This window comes from Mustela erminea, chromosome 9 (assembly GCF_009829155.1).
Source record: "Mustela erminea isolate mMusErm1 chromosome 9, mMusErm1.Pri, whole genome shotgun sequence".
In the NCBI taxonomy this organism is placed as follows: Eukaryota; Metazoa; Chordata; class Mammalia; order Carnivora; family Mustelidae; genus Mustela; species Mustela erminea.
Genome location: NC_045622.1, coordinates 87189491 through 87217242, shown reverse-complemented (window position 1 = coordinate 87217242; position 27752 = coordinate 87189491). Strand labels below are relative to the sequence as shown.

At 46.6% G+C, this 27752-nt stretch overlaps 1 protein-coding gene across 4 annotated transcripts in view; it reads right to left on the bottom strand.

The window, feature by feature from the left end:
- Window positions 1-15994: 15994 nt before the first annotated feature.
- The window catches only part of TRIM44 (tripartite motif containing 44), a 106319-nt gene continuing 94561 nt past the window's right edge, over window positions 15995-27752 (bottom strand). For all 4 annotated transcript variants that reach the window (XR_004288970.1, XR_004288969.1, XM_032356459.1 and 1 more), the window contains one exon: window positions 15995-17801. Coding sequence is in view for 2 of the 4 variants with exons in the window: in XM_032356459.1 (XP_032212350.1) it covers window positions 17774-17801 (28 nt within the window). In the remaining 2 variants the exon portion in view is untranslated. The remainder of the gene's footprint in view (window positions 17802-27752) is intronic.

Genomic DNA, 27752 nt, shown 5'->3' with positions numbered 1-27752 from the left:
CTGGGAAGTGGGGCCTCCTCCAACCCAGGAGTGGGGGACCAGCTTGCACGTCTGAGAACAGAAGGCTAGCTGCCCTGGGGTGCATGACCCCAAGCAGAGACAGTTTGCAGAATGCACTCTGGGAGCAGGGTCTCAGGTAGTAGAGGAGCTCACAGATCACAGGGCTCAAGGTCCCTTTCCTTGATGGTGTCTGGGTCACTAAACCTCGAAATAAAAGGAATGAGAGAGAACAAAAATGAGATTCTGAGAGAACCTGAGCAGCTCAGAGTGGTTGGTATCAAAATCATAACATTGTCTAAAAAGTCTTTTAAAATCCATAGTCCGTGACTTTGTTTCCTCCTCTCTTCACCAGGGTGTATCAGCCTATCCCTTTTCCTTTAGTCCTCACCAGCACCCGGGCTCCTCGCGGGGACCATTTAGAGTCCTTCCTGCTACTGTTTTGTGCGGTCTGGAGGTGTCCTGTGATTGGTGCCCCTCGTGACTGTGAACGTGGTGGGCCAGGCTACCTGAGGACAGACCCAGCACTGTGCGTGGCTTCTTGAGTGTGGGCAAGCTAGGCTTGCTGGGCTTGTCCTCAATGGGTCCTAGGAGACAAGTACTAGCCCTTGGTAAGGATGGTCAACAAACAGTGTGCTCTTCTCTGTCTGGAAGAGGTCGCTGGAAAAGGGGACGATTTGCGAATCCCGCAGGATTGGATTCTCGCCATGTCCTGCCATCTCATCCAAGAGCAGAACACAGAATAGGGTTACGTGAAGGGAGGGGACACGCAGCTTAATGAAAAGCATGCACTCCATAATGTAAGGAGATTACAGTATTATTGCTTTCCAGCATAGCAACAAGATATAAATAGATGCTAATAAGTAAAATTAGGTTAATTGCTGAAAAATCTACCATTCATAATAGGGTTGCATTATATAAATGTTTGCACATGTAGAAGTCCTTTAATATACATGGACTTCTATGCATTGGCATGAAAAATCGCCAGTTCTGCTACTACTCGCTGTGTGATCTCAGGGAGCTCTCTTCCCCTTTCTAAGCCTCAGTTTCATTGGCTATAAAATGAGACAACTAATTTCTTTCTTCTAATAAAGGATCAGATGAGGTAATGTGTGAAAGGGCTTTGAAAACTGGAAAGCACGATCCTTTCCTTAGGTGTTTTGTAATTATCATAACTAATCATCACAACTAATCATCCACAATAAAAATGTATTCAAGGAAATCGTAAAGACTCATTGTTTGAAATACCAAACTTCAGAACGATCCAGAAATAATACACTCGTGGTTTTCTTTACAACAGCGTCTACAACTTGGAGGCATTTAATTTTTTTTTGATACTTTCTGATTAACAACAACCTTGGGCCCCACCGCATCTTTGTTAGGGACTGCACAGCAGTTTGTGGATTGTTTCAGACAGAAATCTGGATGGCCCAGGTTCTTGGGTTAAGGTAGCTCCCTTTATGAATGTAGTTTCTGGATAAACATGAGAACCGGATTAAATCAGGCACTTCATTGTGGATAAGGAAAAATCAGTGCCCTGTGGGATGAACTGTTTATAGTCTTCCTACAGAAATGGATGCACTGTTTATACCTGAGAGTTCTGCTCTCTCAAACCATGGGCTGTTAACTTCTCACTTCAAGTTCCTTCTCCTAGCTAGCCAGGACCGTGGCGCATCAGTCATTGTGGGTTAAAAGCAACTAATGTCAGACCCCTGCTGGCCGAATCTGGAACTGCATGGGCAAACACAATCTCTGGCTTCCATCAATGGGGTATTAGCCACAGGGGCGAGAGAGTGGAGATGCCAAGAATTCAGTGTTGCCTTGGTTTATTTCTAGGTGTCACTATACATCAAAATGTGTGCCAAAACGGGAGCAAGAAGAAGGGTCGAACTTGGCTTACAATGGAGAACAATGGCTCTTGAGGGGAAACCGGGGATCATAATCTCCCTTCAGGGCAGTTTGGAGCTTGAATCTGTCCCACCAGCTCACCCTCCATTGCTAAGAGCATGTAGGATGTTGCACTGTTCTTCATGATGCTTCCAAACTCATTGTTAGTTGCATGTTCTAACCTCCAGTGGGGCAGAAGCTTTCTCCCCAGCTTTTTTATTCTGCCTCCCAAAAGCAAGGAGGAAGGACTCTGAGGGTCAAGGTCAAAATGGAGTGTTCAACCATATTCATAATGGGACCACCATTCACCACCAGAATGGGAATCTGCAGGTATAAGGACTGCCTAGAATTACAATGTTTTTCCTTCTCGTGGTCTGAGCTCTCTCCTGTTCTTTCTTGACACCGAAATAAAACAGGGCCCGCCTCTGCACGGAAAATGGAGTCCAGGCTAAGGGAAGCACAGAGCGGCCTGGGGAGGGGCAGAAGAAACCCAAACAAAACGAGAATTTCAGATGAAGCGAGCACAGCTCTTGCTTTGAAGAAGAGGATCTTCCTTAGTGTTCCTGGTTGGTAGAAATCAGAGCAGGAATGAAGAACCCATTTTGGAGGAACAGAGGTTGAAGAGTGGCAAAGTGGCTGAGGGCCTGCTCCACTCCCAACCTCGTGGTTTGGGCTGCAGTGAGTGGGTAAACCTCAGGGGGCAAACCGCAGGGTGGAGGTGGGGTGGGAGACACGAGGGATGGGGAAAGTCCTTCCACTTTTCTCTGCTTTAGCATGGTCGAGAAGATGAACTCTTCTTCCTTCTTCTTCTCATGGGAGACAGCTCCAAGGAGGGTTTCCAATGGTCAAGAGTCAGAGCCTTAACTCATCTGGTCCACCCTTGTGGCCCCATGACTTGAAGGTCACAGGAAGAAGACAGGGTTGCAGTGGGCATAAGAGTATCTTGCAGTCAAGCCCCTCAATCCCTTCCTCTTCAGGGCTTGTGCCTCTTCGGTTTGGCTTGAGTGATGCAAATCCACTCTTCCCAATAAAACAAAATCATCATCTCATTAGCATCCCAAGAATGTTCTGTGATTGCAGGAAGGAAAGCTGTGATTGCCAATCTAAACACGGAGGACTTGGTGATTTTCAAAAGCACTGTTGGCTGCATTGAGCGGGCAGTGAGAAACCCACCTTCAATTTTCTGGGAGTGTTCTTCTATACAGATGGACTCTAAGATACTTAGCTATTATCCTGTTGATGAATACTTAGGTCATTACCACATTTTCGCCATTAGAAACAATGTTACGTGAACATTCTTATGCAAAAAGCTTTATATGTGTGTCATATTTCTTCGCTAGAGAAATATGGAAACGGGATTGGATACCACCAAATTTCCTTCCAAAAACTCTTTTTTATACTTCATCATTCAATTTGTTATAATAATGCTAATATTGATCGTAACTATTTTATTTCTTGAGGGCTCACTACGTACCAGGCACTGTATTAAGTGCTTTTCATGCATTATCTTATTTGATCATCTCAACAACTCAGTATGGCAGGTTCTATTCTTATCATCCCCATTATAGAGATGGGGAAATGGAGACACCAGGCATATAAGTTGCTCATTTAAAGTGATTTGGGGCTCCTGGGTGGTACAGTCAGTGAAGCATTCAACTCTTGGTTTCGGCTCAGGTTGCTACAAAGCCCTGCACTGGGCTCTGCGCTTCATATCAAGTTTGCTTGGGATTCTCTCTCTCCTCTGCCGTTAGCTCTTGTGCTCTCTCTTTCTCTAAAACAAAGAAACAAAGGGACTTTATCCATGCAAGGCCCAGACTTCCTGATCCATCCACTCAAAAAAGAACCTACCTCCATTTCAGGAAGAAAAGGTTTGAGCAAAAGGCACGGTGAACTTGTCCATGAAGAGAAGCCAATTGGAAGTTTATTGGTGGAAGTGTCGCCATCTTGAGTCTTCATTGACAAATCTTTGACTTTGGTGTTGATACAAGACCTTAAGCTCAAGGTCACAGGAGGATTTCATTCCAGCTGTGCCTACAAAACCTCTTTTTCAGATGCATAATTTGATCAGTTTTGTAGCTGTTCTATTTAACTTCTCCCAAACAGCTGGTTGACATGGTTTTCTCCTCCGTTACATTAACTGGCTGCCTTGGTGTTCTGCTGTTTCAGGCTGAGAGTACATGAAATCAGATGGTGGGTAAATCCAGTTCAAGGCCATAGGTGTTGTGCATTCCTAGAAACAGAAGCCCTCCATAGTATGAAATGTCACGGAGAGAACTGGGCACCCCTAGGGAGATGGCTTCTTCCAGACACGCCTGTGACCACGAGCTCCTCTGAATGATCAGCCTTCTCCCTGGGACAGAAAGGGTTAGAGTGGGCTAAGGGAAGGGGTGAGGAGGAGGAGGCAGAGGGAAGACAGCTGTCCGGCAAGTGGGGATATTTATTCCTTACCATTGCTAAATATTCTTGTTAGATTTCAGTAGATCTACTCATCTCCTAAGAAGATACCACCTGTGTCCCCTCTTCTCTCGGAAGGGCATGAGCTCTGTCCTAGACGGCCCGCAACCACATGGAGGGAGTCACGCACACTTTCTATATAAGGAACGGGGTCACGAGTAAATCAGCAGCCTGATGATACGCTCACATACGCACACATAAGCATTCTGTGGGGTCACGCGTCTGGGGTTGTAGAAACCTCACTAAAGCTGGAGTGAGGTGGAAAACAGCACTTCTGAGAACTCCTTTCAGGGACACAATTGCATGGAGTTGGAAGAAATACGTTGCCAGCCATTTGGAAGTGGGTGGGGGTGGGAACCTCCAAGAGGGGATTCGGGAATGAGAACAAATGGTCACTCACTGGTCTTTTCTAAAAAGGGGGTCAGGGCTTTTGCTTCTGAGTGTGGTGTGCAGGTGGGGGGCGTGGCCTCCAGTGCGTATGTATATAAATACCCACAGTTCCCTCGGGTATGATACACACCCCCTCTTGTGGGCGCATCCTGGCGCCATGCGGCTGCCACCGCCCGGAAGCCAGAGAAGGCATCAGAAAATGCTGCACAGTCAACTCTGTTAGAGGCCAGGCACAAACTCCCAATTTTCAGGGACTTTATACCTCAGAAAATGGATGTGACTGTTCAGCTGGATTGAAGAGGCCTGCCAATACACAAGGCTTCCCTAGCACCTTCCCCCTGGGGCCAGTGCTCTGTGGGGCCAGGCGTCTTAGGCAGGCAGACCGGTGCCGCCCTCACTTGCCACAACTGTCCCCTCAGGATGCGGGGGTTGGGGAGGGCAGGGGTGGAGGAAGAGAGCCAGAGAGAGACAAGCACAGCTTGTCAGGGCAGCACCCCACATTCCAGAAAGTGCCGCTCTCACAGGAAAGATTCACTTGTGGTGAACGTTCATGTCTGGGCAAGCCCTGAGACGAGAAACCCCAGTCCGTGGAAAGCATGCTTCCATTTAGTATCCAAGAAGGAAGCTTGGGGTGTCTCCCAGAATGTTCTAATGTGGGCTTTTGGGTCATGAACCAGAATTTCTCTTCGGGGAGAGAGTGGCCAAACCTGGATAGGAACTCGGGTCCCACAGCAGCCATATGACCTCAGGCAAGTCATTCATTCTCTTTCGGCCTCAGTTTCCTCGCCAGTGAGATGAGGTCTTTGGGACGCCTCTCCAAATCTGGGTTTTCTGTCACTGTTACAGGGAACACCAGGAAACCATACCCTGTCCCCTCCCTGACATTCCCTGGTGCTCAGGAGCATATCCAAAGGTCTGAGGAGTCACGGGGAAGAAACCAGGTGGCCATTTGACTACAGCTCATCGTCTCACGGCTCATGAGCATCTGTGGGCTCCATCTGCCCAGGCTCCTTTAACCAAACACCGTAAACTGGACGGCTTGTCAACAAAGGCTGACTCCTCACAGTTCTGGAGGCTGGAAGTCTGACGTCATAGGTTCTGGTAAGGGCCTCCTCCAGGCGGCAGCCTGCTGATTTGGAAGGGAGCCAGCTCCCCGGGGTCCCTTTTCTAAGGGCACTGATCCCATTCATAAGGTTTCCACATTTATGACCTAATTATTCCACAAATATCCCCTGTCACCCTGGGGGTGAGAGTGGCAACATATGAATTTTGGGGGTGCACGAATGTTCCCTAAAACATTTGGGGAATTGCTGCTCTTCATCAAGTCTGTGTATGTATAAGACCAGTTCTGCTGGCATAGACTCAGCACATGCCCATGTGTGTACACACACGTTTCACCCGTGGACACACACATCACACATGTGTGTGCACAGATGCACATACACACACACACACGGTCATGGTCATGGAGAAGAAGGAAGAAGAGTCGGGGTTTCTTTGAGGAAGCCTGTTTCCATTCCCACTGTCACCTCTCCTTTCGCTGAGATCTCACAGCATTAGAGCTGGCGGAGGTGGAGAGATCCTCCAATCCAGCGGCCTCCACCCCTCATTTTAGGAGCATTTAGATGGGGAAGCTGACCTGCCAAAGGCTGCCCAGGTTGTTAATGGCACGGGGGTAATTAGCAGCTGCATTTCCCAGCCCCTGTCCCCCTTCTCCTAGGAAGAGCAGGTGGATTTCAGTGGCCCCACGTGCTTCGGACACTCAGGCGGGCGTCGATGTAGCTAAGGGTGGCTCCCAGTTTTCTGCATCGAGACGTAATCTCCGGAATGACTCTGGAAATGAATGCTGTCAAGATGAGAGTCACGAGTCCACAAGTACTTCTCCAGCATCTATTCCGCAGCGGGTAATTTCGTCAGCATCGGGGATACGGCAGGGAACAAACAGCACAACCTTCAAAAAGTCACAGCCAGTAACTGTATGAACGAATGCACGCATATGACTGATACGGATGCGTAATTGGGTGGGTGTGGGAGCGAGGGCTGCGAAGGAGCCGCATGGAGAAGCCCGCGGCAACCTAAGCGCAGGCTCCAGCTTCCAAGACGGCTCCATTTGGACCCATGATGGCCGTCACAAGAAGTAGCAATCACAGGCTGCTGCTCACCGGGTTCACGTGCTGTTCTGAGCCCGGTAGATCCAGCTGCTCGCGGAACCCCTGAGTTAGTTCGAGGCAGAGCTGGTACCAGAACCGGGGCTGTCTGCTTCTAGAACCCAGTATCAAGAGCAAGCTCATTTTCCAAAGACCACACACTGCTTTTTCCTGGAGATTCGACACTGGGGTTAAGTGGTTTGTAATGTTAACAATTTCTCCCTAACAATTTTGGCTGAATTTTATCTTTCGCTTCATTCCATCTGCCTTCCAGAGACCCTTCCCCTCCCCAATAACACACACAAACTCCATTAGGCCCTATTATCTGACACCAGTTGTATTTAAACCTCACAAGGGAGAAAAGTGTGTTTTTAAGCGTGGAGATTTTGTTTTTTCCTTTCTGTTCTTTCCTGGGGCAGGTGGGGGGAGGGGCGAATCTCAACGCTTTTTCTGAACTTAGACATCCTTGTGAGTTTGGAGCCCAGTTGGCAGAGGACATGGATAAACACACCTTATTTGTTTTCTGTGGAAGGGTCTCAGCTGGTTTTCCTCCCCAAATGAATTCTCTTGCCCTTGAAGAATGACCCAAGCAGAGAAATTTCCCAAACATCTGAAATCTGAGAATTCGCGTCTGGAATCCACGAGGCTCATGGTTTCCAGATGGAGAGGCCGGAAGGAGAGGAGGCGGAGGCGGGGAGGAAGGAGGGTCGGCGGATAAAAGGCAGGGGAAGCCTGAACTCTGGATCACTTCTGACGGCCTTGTGAACCGGCCCGGGTTCCTACTTGCTCCGCCGACTTCGCCGTTTGACGATGTGCCAGGCCCTAAGGAAGGCAGCAGTCTGCACGTCCTCGTGAGACTGCTCCTGTGATTATTAGGAAGGAAGTTATCGTGACATTGTCATTTCTGAGGGAAGCAACTGACCTTGTAGCACAGTATAAAAGCAAGCTTATGGCTTGGCTATCAGGAGGAGCACAGATACTCCAGATGGGTTTTCTCACCATCCCAGAAATGGCGAAAGACAGATACTCCTTAGAAATTTTGGCTTCTTGGGGCGCCTGGGTGGCTCAGTTGGTTGGACGGCTGCCTTCGGCTCAGGTCATGATCCTGGAGTCCCGGGATCGAGTCCCGCATCAGGCTCCCAGCTCCACGGGGAGTCTGCTTCTCCCTCTGACCTTCTCCTCGCTCATGTTCTCTCTCACTGTCTCTCTCTCAAATAAATAAATAAAATCTTTAAAAAAAAAAAAAAAGAAATTTTGGCTTCTTTACACCACGAAACCAAGTGCAGCAATGGACCCCAGGTGACCTAATTCTTTCTTCACATCTCTTGTCCTTATGCCAGAGGTGGGGAAGGAGCCGTAACAGGAAACCTGGGTTTGAGTAAAACAACAGGCAAGTATAGTTTGGTCATAAGTGCGTGATGTATGATCTCAGAAGGAATGCCCTTGTTTGATCAGACAGGCCAGTATTTTCTAGGGAAAATAGGTAAGAACCACCTGTTTAGCAAATGGGAAATTGGTTTAAGTGCTGAAAAAAATATGTTTTTAATTTCTTTTAAAGATTTTATTTATTTATATGACAGACAGAGATCACAAGCAGGCAGAGAGGCAGGCAGAGAGAGAGGAGGAAGCAGGTTCCGGCTGAGCAGAGAGCCCGATGCAGGGCTCAATCCCAGGACCCCAGGATTATAGCCTGAGCCGAAGGCAGAGGCTTCAACCCACTGAGCCCCCCAGGTGTCCCTCTGTTTTTATTCTTAAGTAATGGTTTATCGTCCCCTCCCCCTGCTAGCACTCCACTGGTGTTCCCACCACCACCGCCACTGCCACCAAGCCGAAGAGCAATCTTCTTCCTCTGTCATGGTTCTTCCCATTTGGAACAGGCTGAGTTGGATACCAGGATATAGCCATCCAACGGGGTCCAGAAGGTCCCGGAAGGCCGAATGTGTGGGGAGAAAAATTATTTCCTAACTATGCCTGTAATCTCCAGATGTCCTAATCAAAACGGCGAGGCAGCAAAGAGCCAGAGAACCACTTTTGGACTCAGCCAAGCGAAGTATTCAAGCTCTCCCCTTAATCTGGTCTCCTGGGAAGTGTCAATGTCTAACTCCACTCTGGCTTGGGGGAGAACCCAAGCAGCGCTGAGCCCGTCCTGTAATGGCGTAACTTCCCCAGACCCCTCATTTCACCCGGAGGTAGGAAAGGATACTGCCTGCTTCCACAAGCTGAGCAGGGCCCAGAATTTATGAACTTCTTCAGAGTATGATGTGAATCTGGGGTCCAAGCCAGGCATTATAACATCGGGAAAAGGTGGACAATTTTCCTCCCCACTGCTCGTCTTATTGCTGATTGTACTATTCAGAAGTGAAATACGATTTAATCCCTTCCGTGCTAATGGTGTTACAAAGTGTTGGGTGCATTGTAGTCATAAATATTAAAGTAAAAGGAAGAGAAAAGCAGAAAGAGGCAGGAAGGCAGGAAGGAAGGAAGGAAAGAAAACGTAGCAAACGACAAAACTCGTCACTGCCACCAGCAAAAGATGGGATAGGCACAGAAAAATCTTTGCCTGGATACCAAATGGAATGCAGCTAACTTAGATCATTTCTATATGGAATCAATGCGGCACGTGCTTTTACAATTATGCGGTGTTGACAGCAGAGCATCATGGGAGAAAGGATGGTTCCAGTCGCATGCTTCTGGATTTCTTTATCTTAGGGTCATCAGAGCAGGGCCAGGTTGCCACAAAGTGCTCAGTGATCCATGGGAAATGAATCATGTCTTCATTCCAGGGCTTAATATATGCATTACATCACTATTAGAAGCAAGTGACTCTGGTTGATGGCTCCGGCGTGGATTAGGGTCAAAAGTGGCCCTGGAGACCAAATTCCCTAGAGAGGGCTCGCCACACAACTCTGTGCGTCCTTTGCTTCTGAGTTTTGTTTCTCCTAGCAACAACTACGAAACACCAGCTTCCCAGGCTTGTATTATGGCTATGTAAGCTTTATTCTTCCTGCAGCAAAGAACCGGAGAAGCACAAGGGAGAGTTTATTATTACAGGTTCAATTGCGTTTTACCCAACTTGTGATGAAGGTCCAGTTTCTGTTTCTTATACTCCCAATTTTGTTGTAATGACTATTGCTTGAAATAAATGGGTAATTGACAGGCCTTAGAGATAACAGGGATGCTTAAGTGATCTTTATAGTAGCAGTATTTGTTGTAACAGAATCTGACCTGTATCCTGGTTATTAGTTTTATTCATCACGTTGGAAGCTTGGCACTTCCATTGTTCATGCCATTATATGCAAAGCACTGTAGCATGAAAGTCACTTAGAAAGCTACGAGAAAACCTCTCTAAACGTAAGAGGCTCAAGGAACAATAAAACCTCAGGTAGGGGAATGTTTTGTTTTGTTTTGTTTAGCTATGTGCTCTGGATGGTCAGAGGTATATTGCTTTTCACCCCTAAAATGTATTTGTTTTGTGTTGTTTTCTACCATTTGTGATAGAAACAATTCTACAATGTTTGATATGCAAATTCTTGCCTTATTCTGAGCATTGTTTCATTTCTTTAGGTGCGATGCTCCGGGTCATCATTCTGGATGTGGTTAACCTGATTAACCTGTCCTGTAATACCCCGTTAGGAGCTGAGCTGCGTGCACTGTTTGGGGCACTAAATGCTTCCCTAAAGTCCGTGCTTTTTGAACTCTTTGGTATACATACAATTTTTTGTTGCTCTTTTTCCTTCTTGACCTGAGTTGCTTCTAGAGGTCTGTTCCCCATGCTTGACGTTTCCATCAGCTGTAGGCTTGGAAACTGTCAAACACGTAGAATTAGGTGTGGTGCAGGAGTAGTTTCTGAGGAGCAGCTCGTGGGGGAGACGTATGGACTTTCTCCTCCGTACGCACTTCATGGTGTTTGTCTCGGCTGGACAGAGCCTGGTGCTCGCTTTTGAATGGGTCTAGAAGAGGCTCCAGAGTTTTCCGGTTTCGGCTCAAATACTTGTTGTCAAAGCACTTGTTTGGTTTCCGGTTATGGAGATAAGGTGAAGTGAGGCTCGCGGGTGGCTGAGCCACAGGTGAATGGGCCGCTCCTGAGTCCCTGAACTGGTGTGAGTTTTTTTTGTTTTTGTTTTTTTTTAAGATTTTATTTATTTGACAGACAGAGATTACAAGTAGGCAGAGAGGCAGGCCGAGAGAGGAGGAAGCAGGCTTTCTGCTGAGCTGAGAGCCTGATGTGGGGCTCAATCCCAGGACCCTGGGATCATGACCTGAGCCGAAGGCAGAGGTTTTAACCCACTGAGCCATCCAGGCGCCCCTGGTGTGAGGTTTTGAGGCGCGTGGTCCACAATGAGCTGTGGCCATGATGGCTACACTCGGTAACCGGACTGTACTCTAGGCGGGCTCCTTCCACGGGCCCCTTCCAATAATGTGAAGCTGGCCCCACGTCAGGCTGTGGCAGATGTCTTCAAGATGTTTAATTAGATTATAGACTCAATGTCAGAGGTGGCTGACTTTCGAGATTCTGAGACTATGGCAGAAGAGGCCATGGCTTCGCCTCTCCTGGTGATTTCATTATTCATGGCCTTGGAATAAAGGGGACACAGAGACTCTAATAGTTCCCTCCTTCCAAAAGTGCAGTCACTGTACACGGTACTCTGCAGATGGCACAAAGCAAGGTCTAACAAAAGGCGAAGTCCTCTGCCCCTGAGGCCGCGCTGTGCGTGTTTATTCACCAATCCAAAAGGACCGCACGCGGCTGGGAAGGCGAGATTAAGAGCAGGGGCTGCAAGGCCTGTTAAGGGTCAGATTTAAATTCTGGCTTCCCATTAGGATGTGACCTTGGACAGAGTATTTAACTCTCTCAATCTGATTCCCATGCAATGAAAGAGGAGATGGTCCTACCAGTGCTCTGAGAATCCAGTAAGATCACGTGAAAAGAAACTAGGCCAGCTCCTGGCCCAGAGAAAGAGCTCCCTAACCGGTGGCTAGAATTATTAACACAAGGACTTAACCCTGGAGATTGCAGTATTTAACAAGTACGGCTACGTACCCAGTGTGGCCAGTAATGGACATCAAGCAGTCTTTTGGTTTCTTGTTTTTTTCCTGTGACATCTTCTCTGATTAAGATGGGCAGCCTGGCTTTTTGCTGGGTGTAGATACCTCTGTGCCTCGTGAAGACCAGGAGATATTCCAGACGAGTTGCAATTTCACTGTTTCAGGAGTACAAAGGAAATGGGGCCACCTGTAAGTTGGACCAGGGGAAGATCAATGGAACCACAAAGAGAGTTAGAGTTCCCAGAGGGGAAGTCCATACAATGCGAAAGGCCCAGGGCAGTGGGATGTGGTGTTGACATACTGGCACCAGGCAGGAGGGAAGAAAACCTCCAAACACATTGTGGTTTGTTAAAACACTGAGACTCCCCGGTGCCCCAGGCCTTGGCAATCCCACCCCATCAAGCAGAAGCGGCCTCGGCCACTGGGGAGGGAAGGAGGAGGGCCTAATGATGGCTCCAGGAGACAGAGAGTCTGCTGCCCCGGCTCCATCCGTGCGGCTCGCTGGCTGACCTCCAGCGATGGACTCTGCTCATCTTGGACAATTTCTCTGAAGTTCACACAGTTCTCTGGCTAGCTAATGAGGTCTGATGGAGACAAATTTATTCAAAGGCGATTCAGAGCAGGGTTCATAGACAGCAGTGCCCCGAGAGCCACCTGCTGGGTGGGGGGGCGGGGCAGGGTGGGGCCTTACATTTTGCCTCCGTGTGTAGGACTGTTGATTTCTGTGCAGCCTCTGGTCCTCATACGACCAACTGGACCGGAACGGCTTCCCTGACAGCTTGATTCTATCTCTGTATCAATCACAGCAAGTAGATGGTTCTAATATTCCACCACGATGGTTTCGTTGGCCTACCTGTAATTTGCTCTACAAAGAGTTTTTATTTCTAGAAAATACAATAAAAATTAAAATCTGGTTAATCCAAATGGCAAAGCTTTAATGTTACTTGAAAACATCATTCAGGATCAAGTGTTCTTTAGGCTATAATCTAACTGGGCTCAGTAACTTTAACCTGGGCACAGACTGTTTTACTTTGAAGAGAAAACATATCCCTAAATAACAATGATGTTACGTGTGCTTGCGTGCCCCTTCCCAATCTCCCAAGTCGCTCTGGAGAAGTCAGGAGTAAACGAGTGTCCTGTATCTGATAACCAAACACCAACATCTCCGGCATTACCACAGTTAAGAGTGGAGATCATCATGAATATCTATGCCTAGCAGGTTCCTTTGTGCACAACTCTCAGAGACAAATGGTATTTCCAGTAATAGTTTATTGATTTCCAAATGCACAGGGGCGCTGAGTCCAAACATCCTGGGATAGAGGTAAATCTCTCTTACAAAATAATTTACAGTATGAAAATGATATAGTGAAACATTAACTCAAATGTGTAATTCACTTGAAAGATGGACTGTTCCCTTGTTTACTGTGAAGGGTGACAGGGGAAGGTGACTAAGGAGGGAATGTGTCTGGGCATGGAAAAACAGGCAGAGGACGATGGGTTCGTTGGCTGTCCCCCCACCCCCCATGCAGTGTGGCCTGTCACTGTACAAAGACTGGTCAGGTCTGACTACCGTTAATCTAAATCTACTGTCCTCTCAAGGTCCTAAAAGCCAGCATGGGCTCTGTGGCATTTTTTGCACCAACATACCCACAAGTGTCTTAATTCGTTTTCCTTCTCCTGCTCTGGCACTTGCTCTGCTGTTTCTGATGTGTTCTGCTCCCAATGCTACTGTTCTACCAGGCAGGTCCCCTGGGCCTCCAGGTCTTACAATGGCCTGGGGTGGGGGTTTCAGAATGCTGCTAGGCAGAGGCAATAGTAATGGGATCACAACTCTCCCCTATCGACCTTCTTTCTCTCCTAAGGCTGGGCTGAGTTCATCCATAATGAGATTTGTGTTCTAAATAGAAAATTCCAGATGTGCTAGGCACACGGTAAACATGCAACCCATTTTCTTAGTACAAAGCATGTATTGGGCGGCCATTATGTGAGTATGGAATTTCGAGTATCGGCAAGGGAGTATTTTCTAGGTAGGGAAGAGGACTTCCTGTGCCCTGCCATGACCACAAGTCATAAACTCAGCAGCTGTGCCCTCAGGCCTGACCGGAGTGGGCAGACCCCCAGGTCACCAAAATGGCTGGGTCATCCAAATTTCGCAAGCCGTCAGACATCCGTCAGAGCAGGTCCGGAGTGCAAGTCCCCTCAGGGCTGCTGCGTTGGCTCAGTGCTTTAGGGGCTGACGACCTTTGCGGAGGAGCTGTTCTTCTCGTTAGCACCTGGGAAGCGAGCACCGAAGCTCCGACGGTCCGGGGATGCTCGTGATCAGGGCTAGCAGAAACCTCTGCAGGGGCATGCAAGGTAACGAGGGGCTGCTCTGAATTCCCCTTAGTTCTTAAGTTGCGTGTGCATGCGCATATATTTATGTGTGTGCATATCCACGTGCACGTGTACATTTGTGCACCTGCACACAGACTCATCAGCTGTCAGTGGGAAAGTCCAGATCCACTGGCGTCTGAGTTAACACCCCCTCAGAGAGCACAACACCGGCTGGGCTCACAAGTGAAGGTTTCCTCTTCTGCAGGAGTGCAGTGCCAGACATTTTCAGATAGACTTAGAGAGCAGAACACCCTCCGCTTTTACTATCTCTGAGAACTTCTATACTCTTGAAGGCCTAGAATCACTTTATTTATGGGGGATGGCCCCAGAAAGGAAAGGCTCCCCCAACTCCTGGGGACAGGCTCAAGTTAGCAATGTGTACTTCACGTGCCTGCTAAGGTAGAAGAGTGAGGCCACCCTGAGGCCATCTCTGAGCCCAAACGGTGGCCATGAAGTGCAACTTCAAAAACGAATCCAGAGTCAGTGGGATTCTGGCTATGGATAGTTAGTCAGACTGCAGTGGGAGACCCAGAAGCCCTTTCCTCCTTCTGTCCTGTGGATGTCCTACAGCCCACCACAAAGTGAGGGAGAGCTCTAGTACTTCCTTGCTGTGTAACTCAAGACAAGGGGCCCTATTACTCTACATCCGTTCTATCATCGGACAAATGGGGGCCGAGTACAAAGCCTGGATCACAGCTGGTCTTCAATACAGTGGGCTGTCAGAGCCGAAACTCCTAAGAGAACTTCTTGGAACTGCCCTGGGTTTCACAACATCAAATCAAAGGACAAACCCACTCCCAGCCTCCGGAGAACCCAAATTTGGAAAGCAGACAGGGATTGCTGTGAGGACCCAGTTCATTCCCGAGACATTCATTACCTGCCGCCCTTGATGACTTCTCCCCGGGGATTTCTGCAAACCTAGGGCTGCACCCAGCCAGCACACACTTCTGAGCACTCTGTTACTGTCCTGGAGGAGGGACGCCTCATCCTGCTGGGGCGTAAGGCCGGGCAGCACGGTCCAGCTTTGAGGGAAGCTGGTGTCATGGCAGGAAGCACCCTAGTTCTTACTGATAAATGCTGCTGGCAGGGACTCAGGAGCCTGGGCAGAAGCTTCTGCGTGATGTTTAATGCTTCCCTGGTTAAAGTTTTACCAGGTGCTGAAGACAGCAGGAGCCCATAAAACAAATCCAAAATCTTAAATAAAAGCAAAAGTGCTTTCCTTGAAAATTACAGAGATATGACAATATATTGAGACAAAGTGGCATGTACTTTTATATTTCTGTTCATATCCACTGCATAAATGCTGGGGTTTCCCAAATACCGATTTTAAGTAATAACATACAATGTAGTAGGGAGCAGCCAATGGTCTGTCCATTGTGAAGATAAGGCTGCTATTTGGAGATTAAACAATAATTATTGGGGAGAGACAAACACAAGCATCTAGATCCTAAAGTCTTCATCTTCTGGCTCTTAAACTCCTGTAAGAGTAGCCACTGGTCCCTCTTCATGGGTAGTTCTGTGGGATACAGTGGGGGGCTGTAATTAGTGGTATGCCAAATTCTCCAGTCTTTGCAGGTGGATAGGTAAAGCACCAAAATTGTCTCACCCATTGGTGGGGCACCAGTTTGAGAGTTATATATATATATATATATATATATATATATATATATATATATATATATTTTTTTTTTTTTTTTTTAACAGCCCAAAGTACTCTCAGTCCTGACATCTTAACATATTTAGTGAGCTAGAATAATCTTAACCCAGAAGCACATATGCCCGGTAGCTTCCTGGCCTCAAAGAAATAATTTCATAGCTAGCCCAGGACTGGACTATGATATAAATAGGGTTCCTGCAGTAAGTACGGTTTCTGCCTCAAAACCACGCGTGCACATGCCAGCTGGCCCTAACGCTCTGTGACAGGTACAGGGGTCGCAGGCAGGCAGGAAGACAGGAACTCCTCCCAGTGCAGGCGCCTTCAATTCCATGTCAGAGGCGACTAGAGGTCCAGGCCCTCGGTCAGCTGCCTGGATAAGTGCCAACTGTACTTCTCAGAAGTGAACCCCAAAACACCACTAGAGGCAGACGAGAGGGAACATGCACCCCACCAGTAAATACGAATTCCCTGTGAAGTGTGAAGTGTTTTCTCTCAACTTTGTGTATGAACACTTGATTTCATGATGTAGCTGTTTTATCTAAAAATAAGGTTATCCCTTGACTCCAAACCAGTTAAGTAAAACTGATGTTTTCAGAAAATGCAGGCTTTTTAACTTGCAGGTTTGTATTCCCTGGTAATCACTCTTACTTGGGAGGAGAAAACTTGGTTGTAAGGAAATGGGACTTGGGAGGGGAAAGGCTGCACGTCCCACCGGGGCGTGTCTCTGCTCATGGTACTTAAAAGGGGAGAGCCTGAGTGTGCGGGCAGGGCTGAAGGCCTGCGGTGGGTGCCATGGGAAGAGGGGTTCCAGCTGGAGGAAGAGGTGGGTATGCCTGCTGGGAGACAGGGCTTGATTCAGCAGAGCAGAGTGACGAGGACTCTCCCTATACTGCATTTCAGCCAAATGAGGCCAAGGGGGCTAGAGCGGGGGTGACAAAAACATACACTGAAAATTCCCACTTGGTAATACACATCCCAGCCTTCACATTGTAACAAGACCCAGAAAACCGGCAGAATTCACCCAAATTGTTCAGGTTCCATCAGATCCTTTAGTGACTATTTTGGAAATTCAGGCAATTTGAGTTTCAGAAATACTGATTTCAACTTTTAATCAGATCTCTTTGGTCCTTTTTTTTTTTTTTTTTAAGTCATTTCCTTTCTACCTCTTCAATCATTTTTTTCATTTCCACAGCACTGAATTATGGATCTGAAGTGCCAGATAACCTCATGTACTAAAAATATCCCTGTATTTCGAACTTTTAACTCCTTCTCCCACCCTGTCTTCACGCCACCCATCTTACTTCGTGGAGCCACATTTTCACAAATGTATAACTGGACTTTTAGAGACTATCTACAGAGCCCTACTGTGCTCCCCACTGCTCCATGCTGCAATATAAATAAAGTGGGGTTTTAGTAGCAGGTAGGAAAAAAAATTCTGACTGCCCTTCAAGATTACTCCAGAACCTTCCAGCTAAAGCGATGCTGTCTGAGTATACAATATCACGGGGGCTGGCTTTCCTGAGTAAGTTCAAAGCAGCCATTGAAGGACTACCTGAAGGACGCTTCTTAATTAACTGTTCCTGGTTGATCATAGGGTCACTTTTTCTTGACCTACCATGACGAGAGAATGAAAAGCATAGTCAGTAACAATAAAGTCGGTCATCCCTTGGAGAGATCTGTGCCTGTTGTGGACCTGGGGATGTATCCGGTGGAAGTACGGTTGTTGGTGGGCACCTTTCACAGAACTCAGAAGCTGCTACATACACGCCATCACATACACACGGGGGGGAAGGGATGAGTTTCCACGGGGGATGGCAAGCCTTCATGTGTCCTCTTCTTCACTGGCACCGCTGCAGAGGAAAGGAGAACCAGGTGAGCTAAGACATCACGAGATGGGAGCGGTCTCATCTACTGGCCAAAGACATAGATAGGCTCTGTTCTCAGATTTATCTGAATCCTGGTCCTAAACCTACCACTGGTTAGCCGTTGGCCATGGGCAAGTTACTTAGCTTCTCTAAGTTCTGGTTTCTTTATTTGACTATAGGGATAATTCTGACAATTTTGATCTACTTCCTTGGGTTACTGGAGGATTAACTCAGAGGATACATGTACAACACACAATGCCTGGCACATGGTAAGTAAGTTTATCTGTAAGGGCACAGGTGAGGGTCATAATATTTTTAAAGCTTACTTGACAAAATAAAGAATTGGTAAAAATCAGGAGTTTGACTTCCCCTTAGCCTTAAACCCTCTATTGTCAGGAGAGAAAACCAGGAGAAGCTATGGCTTGGGACTCCCAACAGAGATTCTCACTCGGAATCAAGCCAGGGTTTCAGTTCCCACCCAGGGACAATCACAGGGTTCAAATGTCGCCTCCTTAAAGAAGGTATTCCAAGTCGGATTCCCTGGTCATTCTCCATTTTATTTCGTTCATCGTCCTTATCACACCCTATACATTCTTTGCTATTTACCCTCCCCTCTACCTACAACTAGAGCGTAAAACACTACCAACACTGTTTATTAGCACCAGCACTAGGATTAATAGAGAAGTATTAGTGTTACCAGTGAAAGTGTTCAATAAATCGTTGTTTTCAAAAAGGGTTTGATTTTGAGAAATCAAAACAACAGGAAGGGAGGGAAGGAAGGAGCTGAAAGGAATAGTCCGTCATTATTGCTCTGGCCAGGGCGTCCACAATGTCAGTGATATTTCAGTGGCCAAAACGTGAGCTATGAGTCCCAGAGGCATGGCCAGGACCTCAGGTGCCTAAGCTCAGAACCTCCCTGGCTTGGTCCTGCTGATCCAGGACTGGGGTGGAGAAAAAGCAGGGCCAGATGGGGATGGGGCAGAAGTGAGCACACTGAGAAGGACAAACGTAGCAAACTTGCCCAGTTTCTCCTCCTCCACTTCTAGAGGCCCCCGTCCTTAAAAGAGAGCCAGCTTGGTCAAGTGTCTACTGCGTGCTGGGGACACTGAGCTAAGCGCCCCTCACCACGACCCCAGGATGTAGGGACTGGTGTTGTTATCCCCACTTTGCAGAGGAAGAAAGTAAAGCTGAGACAGAAAACCCTTGGTCACCAGTGAAGTCTGTGCCCTTAACACTCAAGGATGAGTTCTGGCTGGATAAAGTCTGAAGTAATCAAGTGGGGGTATCTGGAAGAGAGGAGAAGTCTTCCTCTGGGAGAGATAGGAGCTGGAGAAGAGGGAAGGCCTGGGGTGTATTGGCTCCCAGTGATGACCTAGAAATTTTTTATCTCACGAGGGATTATCTCTGTCTATATAAAATCTGTTTTTTTGCATCCATTTGGGAGCGACTTTAAGGGAACATATCCTAGGCAACAGACTTGTAGTACTTCCACTAAGGGCGAAAACATTTCAAGACACAGAGGCTGAAATGAATGTAAGTGTACTCCAGGAGCCAAAAGAACCAACTCAGCAACCTTCACCATCCAAAACTCTGCCCTATTTCCATTCCCTCTTCCTGCCTGTTGTCCAACCACAGGATGAAGGGTGCATGCTGGGAAGGGCTGGACAGTAGACTGTCATTTAAAAAAGCAGTGTTTGGTGGCATCTGTCCCAAAGGGAACAAAGGGCCTTTCATGAAAGTGTCTCACTAGAATCAAGGCACAGTTGGAACTGGCGCCATGTTCTCCCCTTTGGTATTATACCCAAAGCGAGCTCTTATTGTTCTCGTGTCAATTTTCCTGCAAATACGAGAGGTCCAGCATGATGGCTGTGCCCTTTCCTTAAGCTGTGGTTCACTTCTCAGCATTCTTGAGATGCATACTTTAAAGGGTTCATGAACCTACTTAAATTGTACATAAAATTTTGTCTGTGTGTTCCTTTGTTTGAGAAAGGCTGTAATTTTCATCATATTCACAAAAAGGTCAACAGCCCTTCCCCCCAAACTGAGTATAATAAAGTTGAGAATAAATTAAGTGCTTTCCTAGTTGCTAGGTTCTCTACTCTAAGACTTGTGCCTTGGCTTGGGGAAAAGATCAGGAGTCCTGATTGATAAAATCTTTTCTCATGACCCTCAAAGAGATCTGTTCTTGGGTCTGATACAGTTCATCTCATGGTTTAAAAGCATGAGATCTTGGATTTCCGGCACATCACTGATTCTTTCATTTGCTAAACATTTATTGACTGTCTACTATGTGTTATGCATGATGCTAGGCACAACAATGAATGATGGACACAGCAGTTGCCCTTGTAGACTTTACAGCCTAGTAGGGGATGGGGGAGAGAGGTGGAGGAGCAGGGAGAGAGGGAAGAGGAAAGAAATGGTGGGGAAGAGAATTTCCCCCCACAATTAGCATCTTCAAATACAGCACATTCATTTTCCTAATTAACTAGCAAACTGTTTTTCACAATAATGAAGAAGAAAAAGGATCTTAAGTGAACGGATTAACACAGAACTTTGGTCACCCTGTGTGTGGTCTCCTCCTGGAGGGTTACACAATGTAATTAGTATGAGATAGCATCTCCTGAATGCTTCTTCACTTTGTATATAAGCTGGTCTGTGTTCGTAAGATTTTATCTTAAATAGTCTATAAGAAGTCTTCACTTTGTCCAAGGGAAGTAACAGCCTTCTACCTCAGCCACTTACCATCCTCCTCTGACATATCTACCAGCCACATTTAGATTTATAATTGGATCAGTACTCAGATGTTACTGAAATTCTTTCCACTGTGTTGTTGTTGAGGTCACTGTTGCTGTTTTGAGAATGAACTAATGGTGTTAGAAAGACAGGCCATTCATGTTAACTATACTGGAATTAAAATTACAAACTTCATTAGAAAGGGGGGGGCACCTGGGTGGCTCAGTCACTAAGTGTCTGCCTTTGGCTCAGGTCATGATCCCAGGGTTTTGGGATTAAGCCCCACATCGGGCTTCCTGCTCAGCAGGGAACCTGCTTCTCCCTCTTTCAACCCCCTTGCTTGTGCTTCCTCTCTCACTGTCTCTCTGTCAATTAAATAAATAAATATAATCTTAAAAAAAAAAAAAAAAAGGACAGCTCACTCTGTAGTAGGTATTTACAGACGAGAGAGGCAGTATTATCTAATGGCTCTGAGGTCACCAAGACTGAAATAGGTTCAAATCTCTGCTCTGGCACTAATGAGCTGTGAGCTGTGGAGCCTTGGGTGAGTTACTCAACCTCTCTGAGTCTCAGTTTCCTTGGGGGGTATCTGGGCATGTGTAATCTTAAGGAAATACACGTCCAGATCCTCAACTTCGTATACACTCCTTCTTAAAACTGACCTTTCCAAGAACATGGCCTGCCATCTACACGTTCTCTGCAGCCACTCCCACTTTCCCACTCTCACAATCACCGTACTGCACTTCAGAAAAGAAATACACACCTCTTCCCCTCCTGAACCTTACCAGGGGACAATTTTAAAATCCTTCTAAGAGGAGTCCTATGAGAGCAGGGCAAGAAATATTTATTTTGCCCAGTCAATAAACTCTTGGCATGGTTGTGTGCTCCTGTCTGTCCACAGACCCAAGAATTCACATTCAGAAGTCAGATGGTTGTCATGAGGTATGTAGTAATACGTTTATTTGAGTTGAAAAAATGAAACCAGATCTGGGTCTGACAGAAAGCAAGACTGATTTGGCTGGATGGTTTGACCATAAAAACCTTTGCAATTAGATTATACAATATATCTTGCCTGTACATTTAATAAGTGGTACCAAAGTTTTGCCAAAAATGTTATGTAAAGCTCATACCACGTAATATATCAGATATCATATCCTTTTCAACCATCTAAACTTGATATATAGGACTTAACTTTAAAATGGGCAAGGAGACATATTAACTTTTTCTAAATTTTAGGGGGTATAAGAACCCAAAGTTTAGCTGAGGAGCCTAGAGCTCCTGACTCCTGACTGGGGCTAGGGTTGGCCCAGCTGCAGGGGGAGGGGAGCGGGGTGGGGCTAGGGAGCACCAGCCAGCAGCCAGCCGGCACACTGTGTCACACATGTGGCCCACTGTCCCGTGGGATGAGGACTCTTGTGGGCGCTGTTAGGGGTACGCTGCGCCTCCTCCTCCCCACCTCATCCAGCCCCCAAACACCTCGATGGAGGCGTGTTTCCCTGCCTGGCAGTTTTTCAGCCCGTCCGCACAGAGGCAGTTCAGCCTTTCCACGTCTTCCCCAGAGATGGCAGCTTATGAGAGGACGTTCATAAAGGAGGTGGAAGGCACTACAACCTCGCAAGTTTAATAGTTTCTTTTCTTGAGAATATAATACAACTTAATTTGATTTGGCATCACTCCTATCTGCTGAGTCTTTGGCTATTTATTAATTCATTATTGCTATAAAAGGATTATTCAACTCAAGAGGATAGAGAAATTAAGAGGTATCAACAAGGGAGGAAGGTTAGATTCGTAAAGATAGATTGAGTATTCTCCAAGAATGAAGCCATGCGGCGCTTGTCAAGGAGCTCATGGACGGTGTCCATTCACCATCCGACACTACGGCCACCCAGTGCTGGGAGGCATGGGATCAGTCTGCCTTCGGGGCTGGACCACATGTCCCAACCCAGAGACCCTCCTCCACCAGACAGAGCACAGCTGCCACTTCTGTGTCCTCCCCCGACCTGTCCCAGCAGCCCAGCCTGCCAGTGAAGGGGGTCATGGTGCTGGAAGGAATCAGATCTTACCTAGAGCTGCTGCCTAGGGAACTAAATGAGGTCTAAAATAAAATAAGTTGAAATGTCCTCCATTTATCCTGGATTAACAGAGAAAAACATGAGAGGACTTTAAAGTTTTAGTCCAGGCTTTTGCTAGTGACTCTGGGAAATCAGGATGTGTTGCATTACCAGTAAAATTTAGGAAAATTCCAATCCAGACAAAAGCTAATCAGCTCCTTTCTGACTTAACACACTTGCTGAGCTAATTCACTGGCTCTCGTGTTTTTGTTGTGGGTCCCTCTCCCTGTTCCTCTCCAACTCAATCGGAAGAGTATGACATGAGCCTGTATCTTTTGACCCCCGGTTACCCAGTCCCTTAGTGACAGCCATTAAGTCCTCTAGGCTCAAATTTTTTTTCACCTGAAAAATAGTGATACCTACCTCCAAGGGTTGATAAAATGAGATGGAAGGTACATGCAAATTCTTTTTAAGACAAAACAATGCTAGCTAATGACAGGATTACTACAGAAAGAGAAGGCAACAGACCCTAGGTTTGTCTCTCAGCTCTCCAGCTTACCAACCCACGTAGGCACCTGTGAGGGAGGTGCGGGGCTCCAGCATGGCCTCAGGTCCACACTGGACCACACTGCCAAGCCTGAGCTCCATGCACTTGCAACCTGTTCACTCTTTTTAGAGGTGGTCACTCTTCTTGCACCCCACAAGGGCTAAGTGGGTGGTGGCCTGTTTCTATGGAAGATGGAAGGGCACACGAGGGTCTGTTCAGGCAGCGCACGTCTGTCGGGAGATTCTTGAACGAAGGAACAGGCGGGCTTGCTAGCCTGCCAACCTCCCATCTGCTCTCAGAACTGCCTTCTTTAGGATTGAGTTTCCTGTTACTGCTGCTGCATTTATAATGGAATCATTTCCAGCCTTTTTTTTTTTTCTTTTAAATTCAGAAAGTAACATTTTATTTTTTGCTGACCTGTACTTTCTGTAACAAGCAAGTACTGCTTCCATGAAAAGAAAAATCCATAGCATTATGCATCAGTGATAATTACCATTAACACACTGAAATATATTTATCTATACCCTCTCATGCATATATAAAAATATGTATTCACAGGCTCTTTCAAAATCTGCTTTTTCCACTCAACTAGCAATCCTTTCCTTATCAAGGAATTACCTTTCCTTATCAAGAAATAGATTTCTGTAAGATTGTGATTCTTGATTGAATTGTATGGACTTACTGTACCCACTACTGGACATATAAATTATTTCTAACTTTTCATTTATTACCCAAACCTCCATGACACATACCCATGTGGATGAGTCTTTAGCTTCATCCTTAACTATTTCCAAAGGGAGTGGGGAGGGAAACACCTGGGTCACAGCATTTATTCATTTATTTTAGTAACACATAATGTATTATTTGTTTCAGGGGTACAGATCTGTGAATCATCAGTCTTACCACAATTCACAGCACTCAGCATAGCATATACCCTCCCCAATGCCCATCACCCAACAACCCCTTCCCTCCCAATAAGCTTAATTTTTTAACAGCAACTTTAGATCTGCAGAAAAATTACAAAGGTAGCACTGAGGGTTCTTAACTTGTAGTTTCCTCTACTATTAACATCTTACATTATTAAAGTACATTTGTTACGATGAGCCAATAGCAATAGCATTGCTACCAATGCTAGCAACGGTATGCCAGCATTAACTGAGGTCTGTATTCTATTCAGATTTCCTTGGTCTTGCCCTGACACTCTCATGCCAGTCCAGATTCTACCCAAGAACCACACTACATTTAAACATCATGTTTCCTTGGTCTCTTCTTGGCTGTGACAGTGTCTCAGACTCCTTATTTCTTATTACCCTGATAGCTCTGAGGAGTACTGGGCAAGGATTTTGTAGAGCGTCCCCTGGATGGGACTTGTCTGATGTTTTTGTCCTGATTAGGCCGCGGTTCCAGGCTTTTTGAGAGGGAACCACAGAGGGACCCTGCCATTCTCACCACATCATAGCCAGGACACCATCACTCTGACTTAGCACCATGGATGCTGACCTTGATCACCTGGCCCAGGCTGTGCTTGTTAACATTTCTCACTGGAAGGTTACTCTTCCCCTGCTTCCCATACTATAGGTTTTGGAAAGCAGTGACTCTGAGCAAACCATACCTACGGAGTGGGGAGCTATTCCCCCATCACGGAGGGCAGAATATTTGCATATGTTACTGTAAATTCTTCTGAACAAGAGAGCGGTCTCCTCTCCTTTATTTATCCAATAGTTTACTCTATGGATGTTTACTTTTGGACTATGGACTCATGGATGTTTACTTTTACACTATGGCTCACAACCCAATACTACTCTATTTATTGTTGCTGAAATTGTTCAGCTTTGGCCTTTGGGAACTCCATCAGCCCCTATGGTCCCAGACATACCATCATCAGCGTGGGGTTTGCGTGGGGATTTGTTTTGAGTACTTCCTGGCATTCTAATATCGTGTAGCTTTCCTTCCCCAGTCCTAGAATCAGATATTTTTCCAACAAGCAAAGGAGATGTACTTTTAACCAACTGAGCCACCCAGGCACCCAAGGAGATGTACTTTTAAAGGTATTTGATATATCATTGTTAAATTGCCCTTGAGAAATCACCTTATACTGATTTAGAGTTGTGAGAGTGCCCCATTTCCCTATACCCTTTCCGACACTAAGCAGTTGCAAAGTGTCTGTGGGGATGGGGAGGGCGTGTGTTCGTGTGTGTCTCCTCTCTGAAATAACTTCCATGTTATTATTTGGGTTCCACTTGAACTTCAAGAGGAAGATGGCATGGGGACATTTCTCTTTCTGTGGGCCTTCCTCAACCTCCCTTCCTTCCTCCAGCACGGTGGGATTTCACCTACCTGACAACCTCCTGTGGTGAGGGCTGGAAAGAAACCTTTCCTAAACCCCTGTTAGAGCCCAGGCACTCCAGGGGGTGGAGGAACTGAAAAGCAGAAAACAGCCCAAGGGCTTACCTTCCCTGCTCCCTACATCTTCAGGAAACCCCTCCCCTGCCACCACCCAGTTTTCTCATTTTTTCTTGGCAAGTGAATAATGGAAATCCAATCTTTCTCAAGCAGTCTCCTTCCACAGAAATCATAAACATAAGATTTAATAAAATGCTGGACTTCAAATTTCCTGTTGCCTCAGCTGCTGTATCTTACAGGTTACCAAAGGGAGAGGGAGAAAGGATCGATAAATAAATATACACTTGACACTAATCTCTAATCTCTATATGAATAGTAGGCTTTTTTTTTTTTTAATGTATTCCAGATTAGTTCTCAATAGTTTTGAGTCCCACGGTGACCTTGAATTGAGGTCCGGAAGTTGGAAACTGGAAGCAAACCAACTCTCAAGACCTCCTGTGACTATCTTATATCGCAGAGGGTTATAAATGTGGATTTAAGAGTTGGAAGCACCTAGGCTTGAGCCACAACTTTGCCATTTACTAGCTGTGGGACTGTGAGCTCAGTGCTCCTACCTGGAAATAAGGACAATTTAGTGTCTACTTGGAAGAGCTGCAGGAAAGACTAAGTGGGGATGAGCGTATATAGAGTGCCTGGCATATATATCTCTATATATGGAGAGCTTGGCATGGTACATGGCATGAGAAAGTGCTCCATACATTTTATAGCTATAGGAAGAAATCAAGCCTAAGAGAGGCTAAACTCATAGAGTGAGTTGATGGCAGTAAGGGTTAACTGGAAGTCAACACCTCTGCTCCTGAATGCATCGTCAAACTTGCAAGCCCCATTTTCTTGAAGAATGCCATTTCTTTTTTCTTTTTTTTTTTTAAAGATTTTATCTATCCATTTGACAGACAGAGATTATAAGTAGGCAGAGAGGCAGGCAGAGAGAGAGGGGGAAGCAGGCTCCCTGCTGAGCAGAGAGCCCGATGCGGGGCTCCATCCCAGGACCCTGAGATCATGACCCAAGCCAAAGGCAGAGGTTTAACAAACTAAGCCACCAAGGCGCCCCAAGAAAGCCATTCCTTTCTTTCTTTCTTTCTTTTTTAAAAATTTTATTTATTTTGACAGAGACAGATCACATGTAGGCAGAGAGGCAGGCAGAGAGAGAAGGGGAAGCAGGCTCCCTGCTGAGCAGAGAGCCCCAGGACCCTGAGACCATGACCTGAGCTGAAGGCAGAGACTTTAACCCACTGAGCCACCCAGGCACCCCAAGAAAGCCATTTCTTAACAGAAGAGAAGAGCTAACACTGATGTCACACAGGTGCTACAGGCATCATGCTGTTATGTGAATGGGCTCAAGATTCTTTCCTGAGCCCATTCCCTTGGTGTTTGGTAACAGACCATTTGTTCATAATGGCAATAAATACCTACAGCTTATTCAGTACTTTCTGTGTGCTGACGATTTTGCTCTAAACATTAGAAGCACCATCTCCCTATCCCACAGCATCCACAGCAAGTTCTGTTCCCCACCTGTCCCCTCGGCTTCTCCATGGCCACCACCACCTCCTATTGCCACTGCCTTCTGACTGGTCTTCCTACTTCTACCCGTACCCTCCCTACGGTTTCATTTTCAAGCTGCATTCAGAGTAATACTTCTTAAATGTGCAACCGATTATGCTACTGTCCCATTTAAAATCCTTTAATGGCTTCCTATAGCCTTAGAAGAAAGGCCATGGCCCTCAAATCCCAACAGGATTTGGCTTCTGCCTACCTCTCTAACCTATTTTGGGCCACCTGCCGGCCACACTGGCTTTCTTTCTGCTTCTTTAATAAGCAGAGCCTGTTCCTGCATGAAGGCTTTGGCATTTGCTGTTCTGTTCCAGAAGCTCCTCCCCTCCTGGCTTGGAATGATTGGCTGGTTCCTTAACATTCAGGTGTCAGCTTCAATGTCACCTTCTCAGAGGCTTCCCCTGCCCAAGCCGTCTGGAGTGGCCGCCCCAGCCCCACACTGTGGGGTCAGGCTGCTGTGCTGTCTTCACGGTGCTTGTCACTGTCTAAAGTTATTCTGAGATGCTAAGGGTCCTTAAGTATTTTGTCCCCGGCTCCATCACCAACACCGGGTAATATGCCTGGCACCAGTGAAGCCTCCCCAAATCTTTTTTGAATGAATGACTAAGTGATTATCAAAATGACTCCTTAAGGTATCATTGTTCTAGAAAC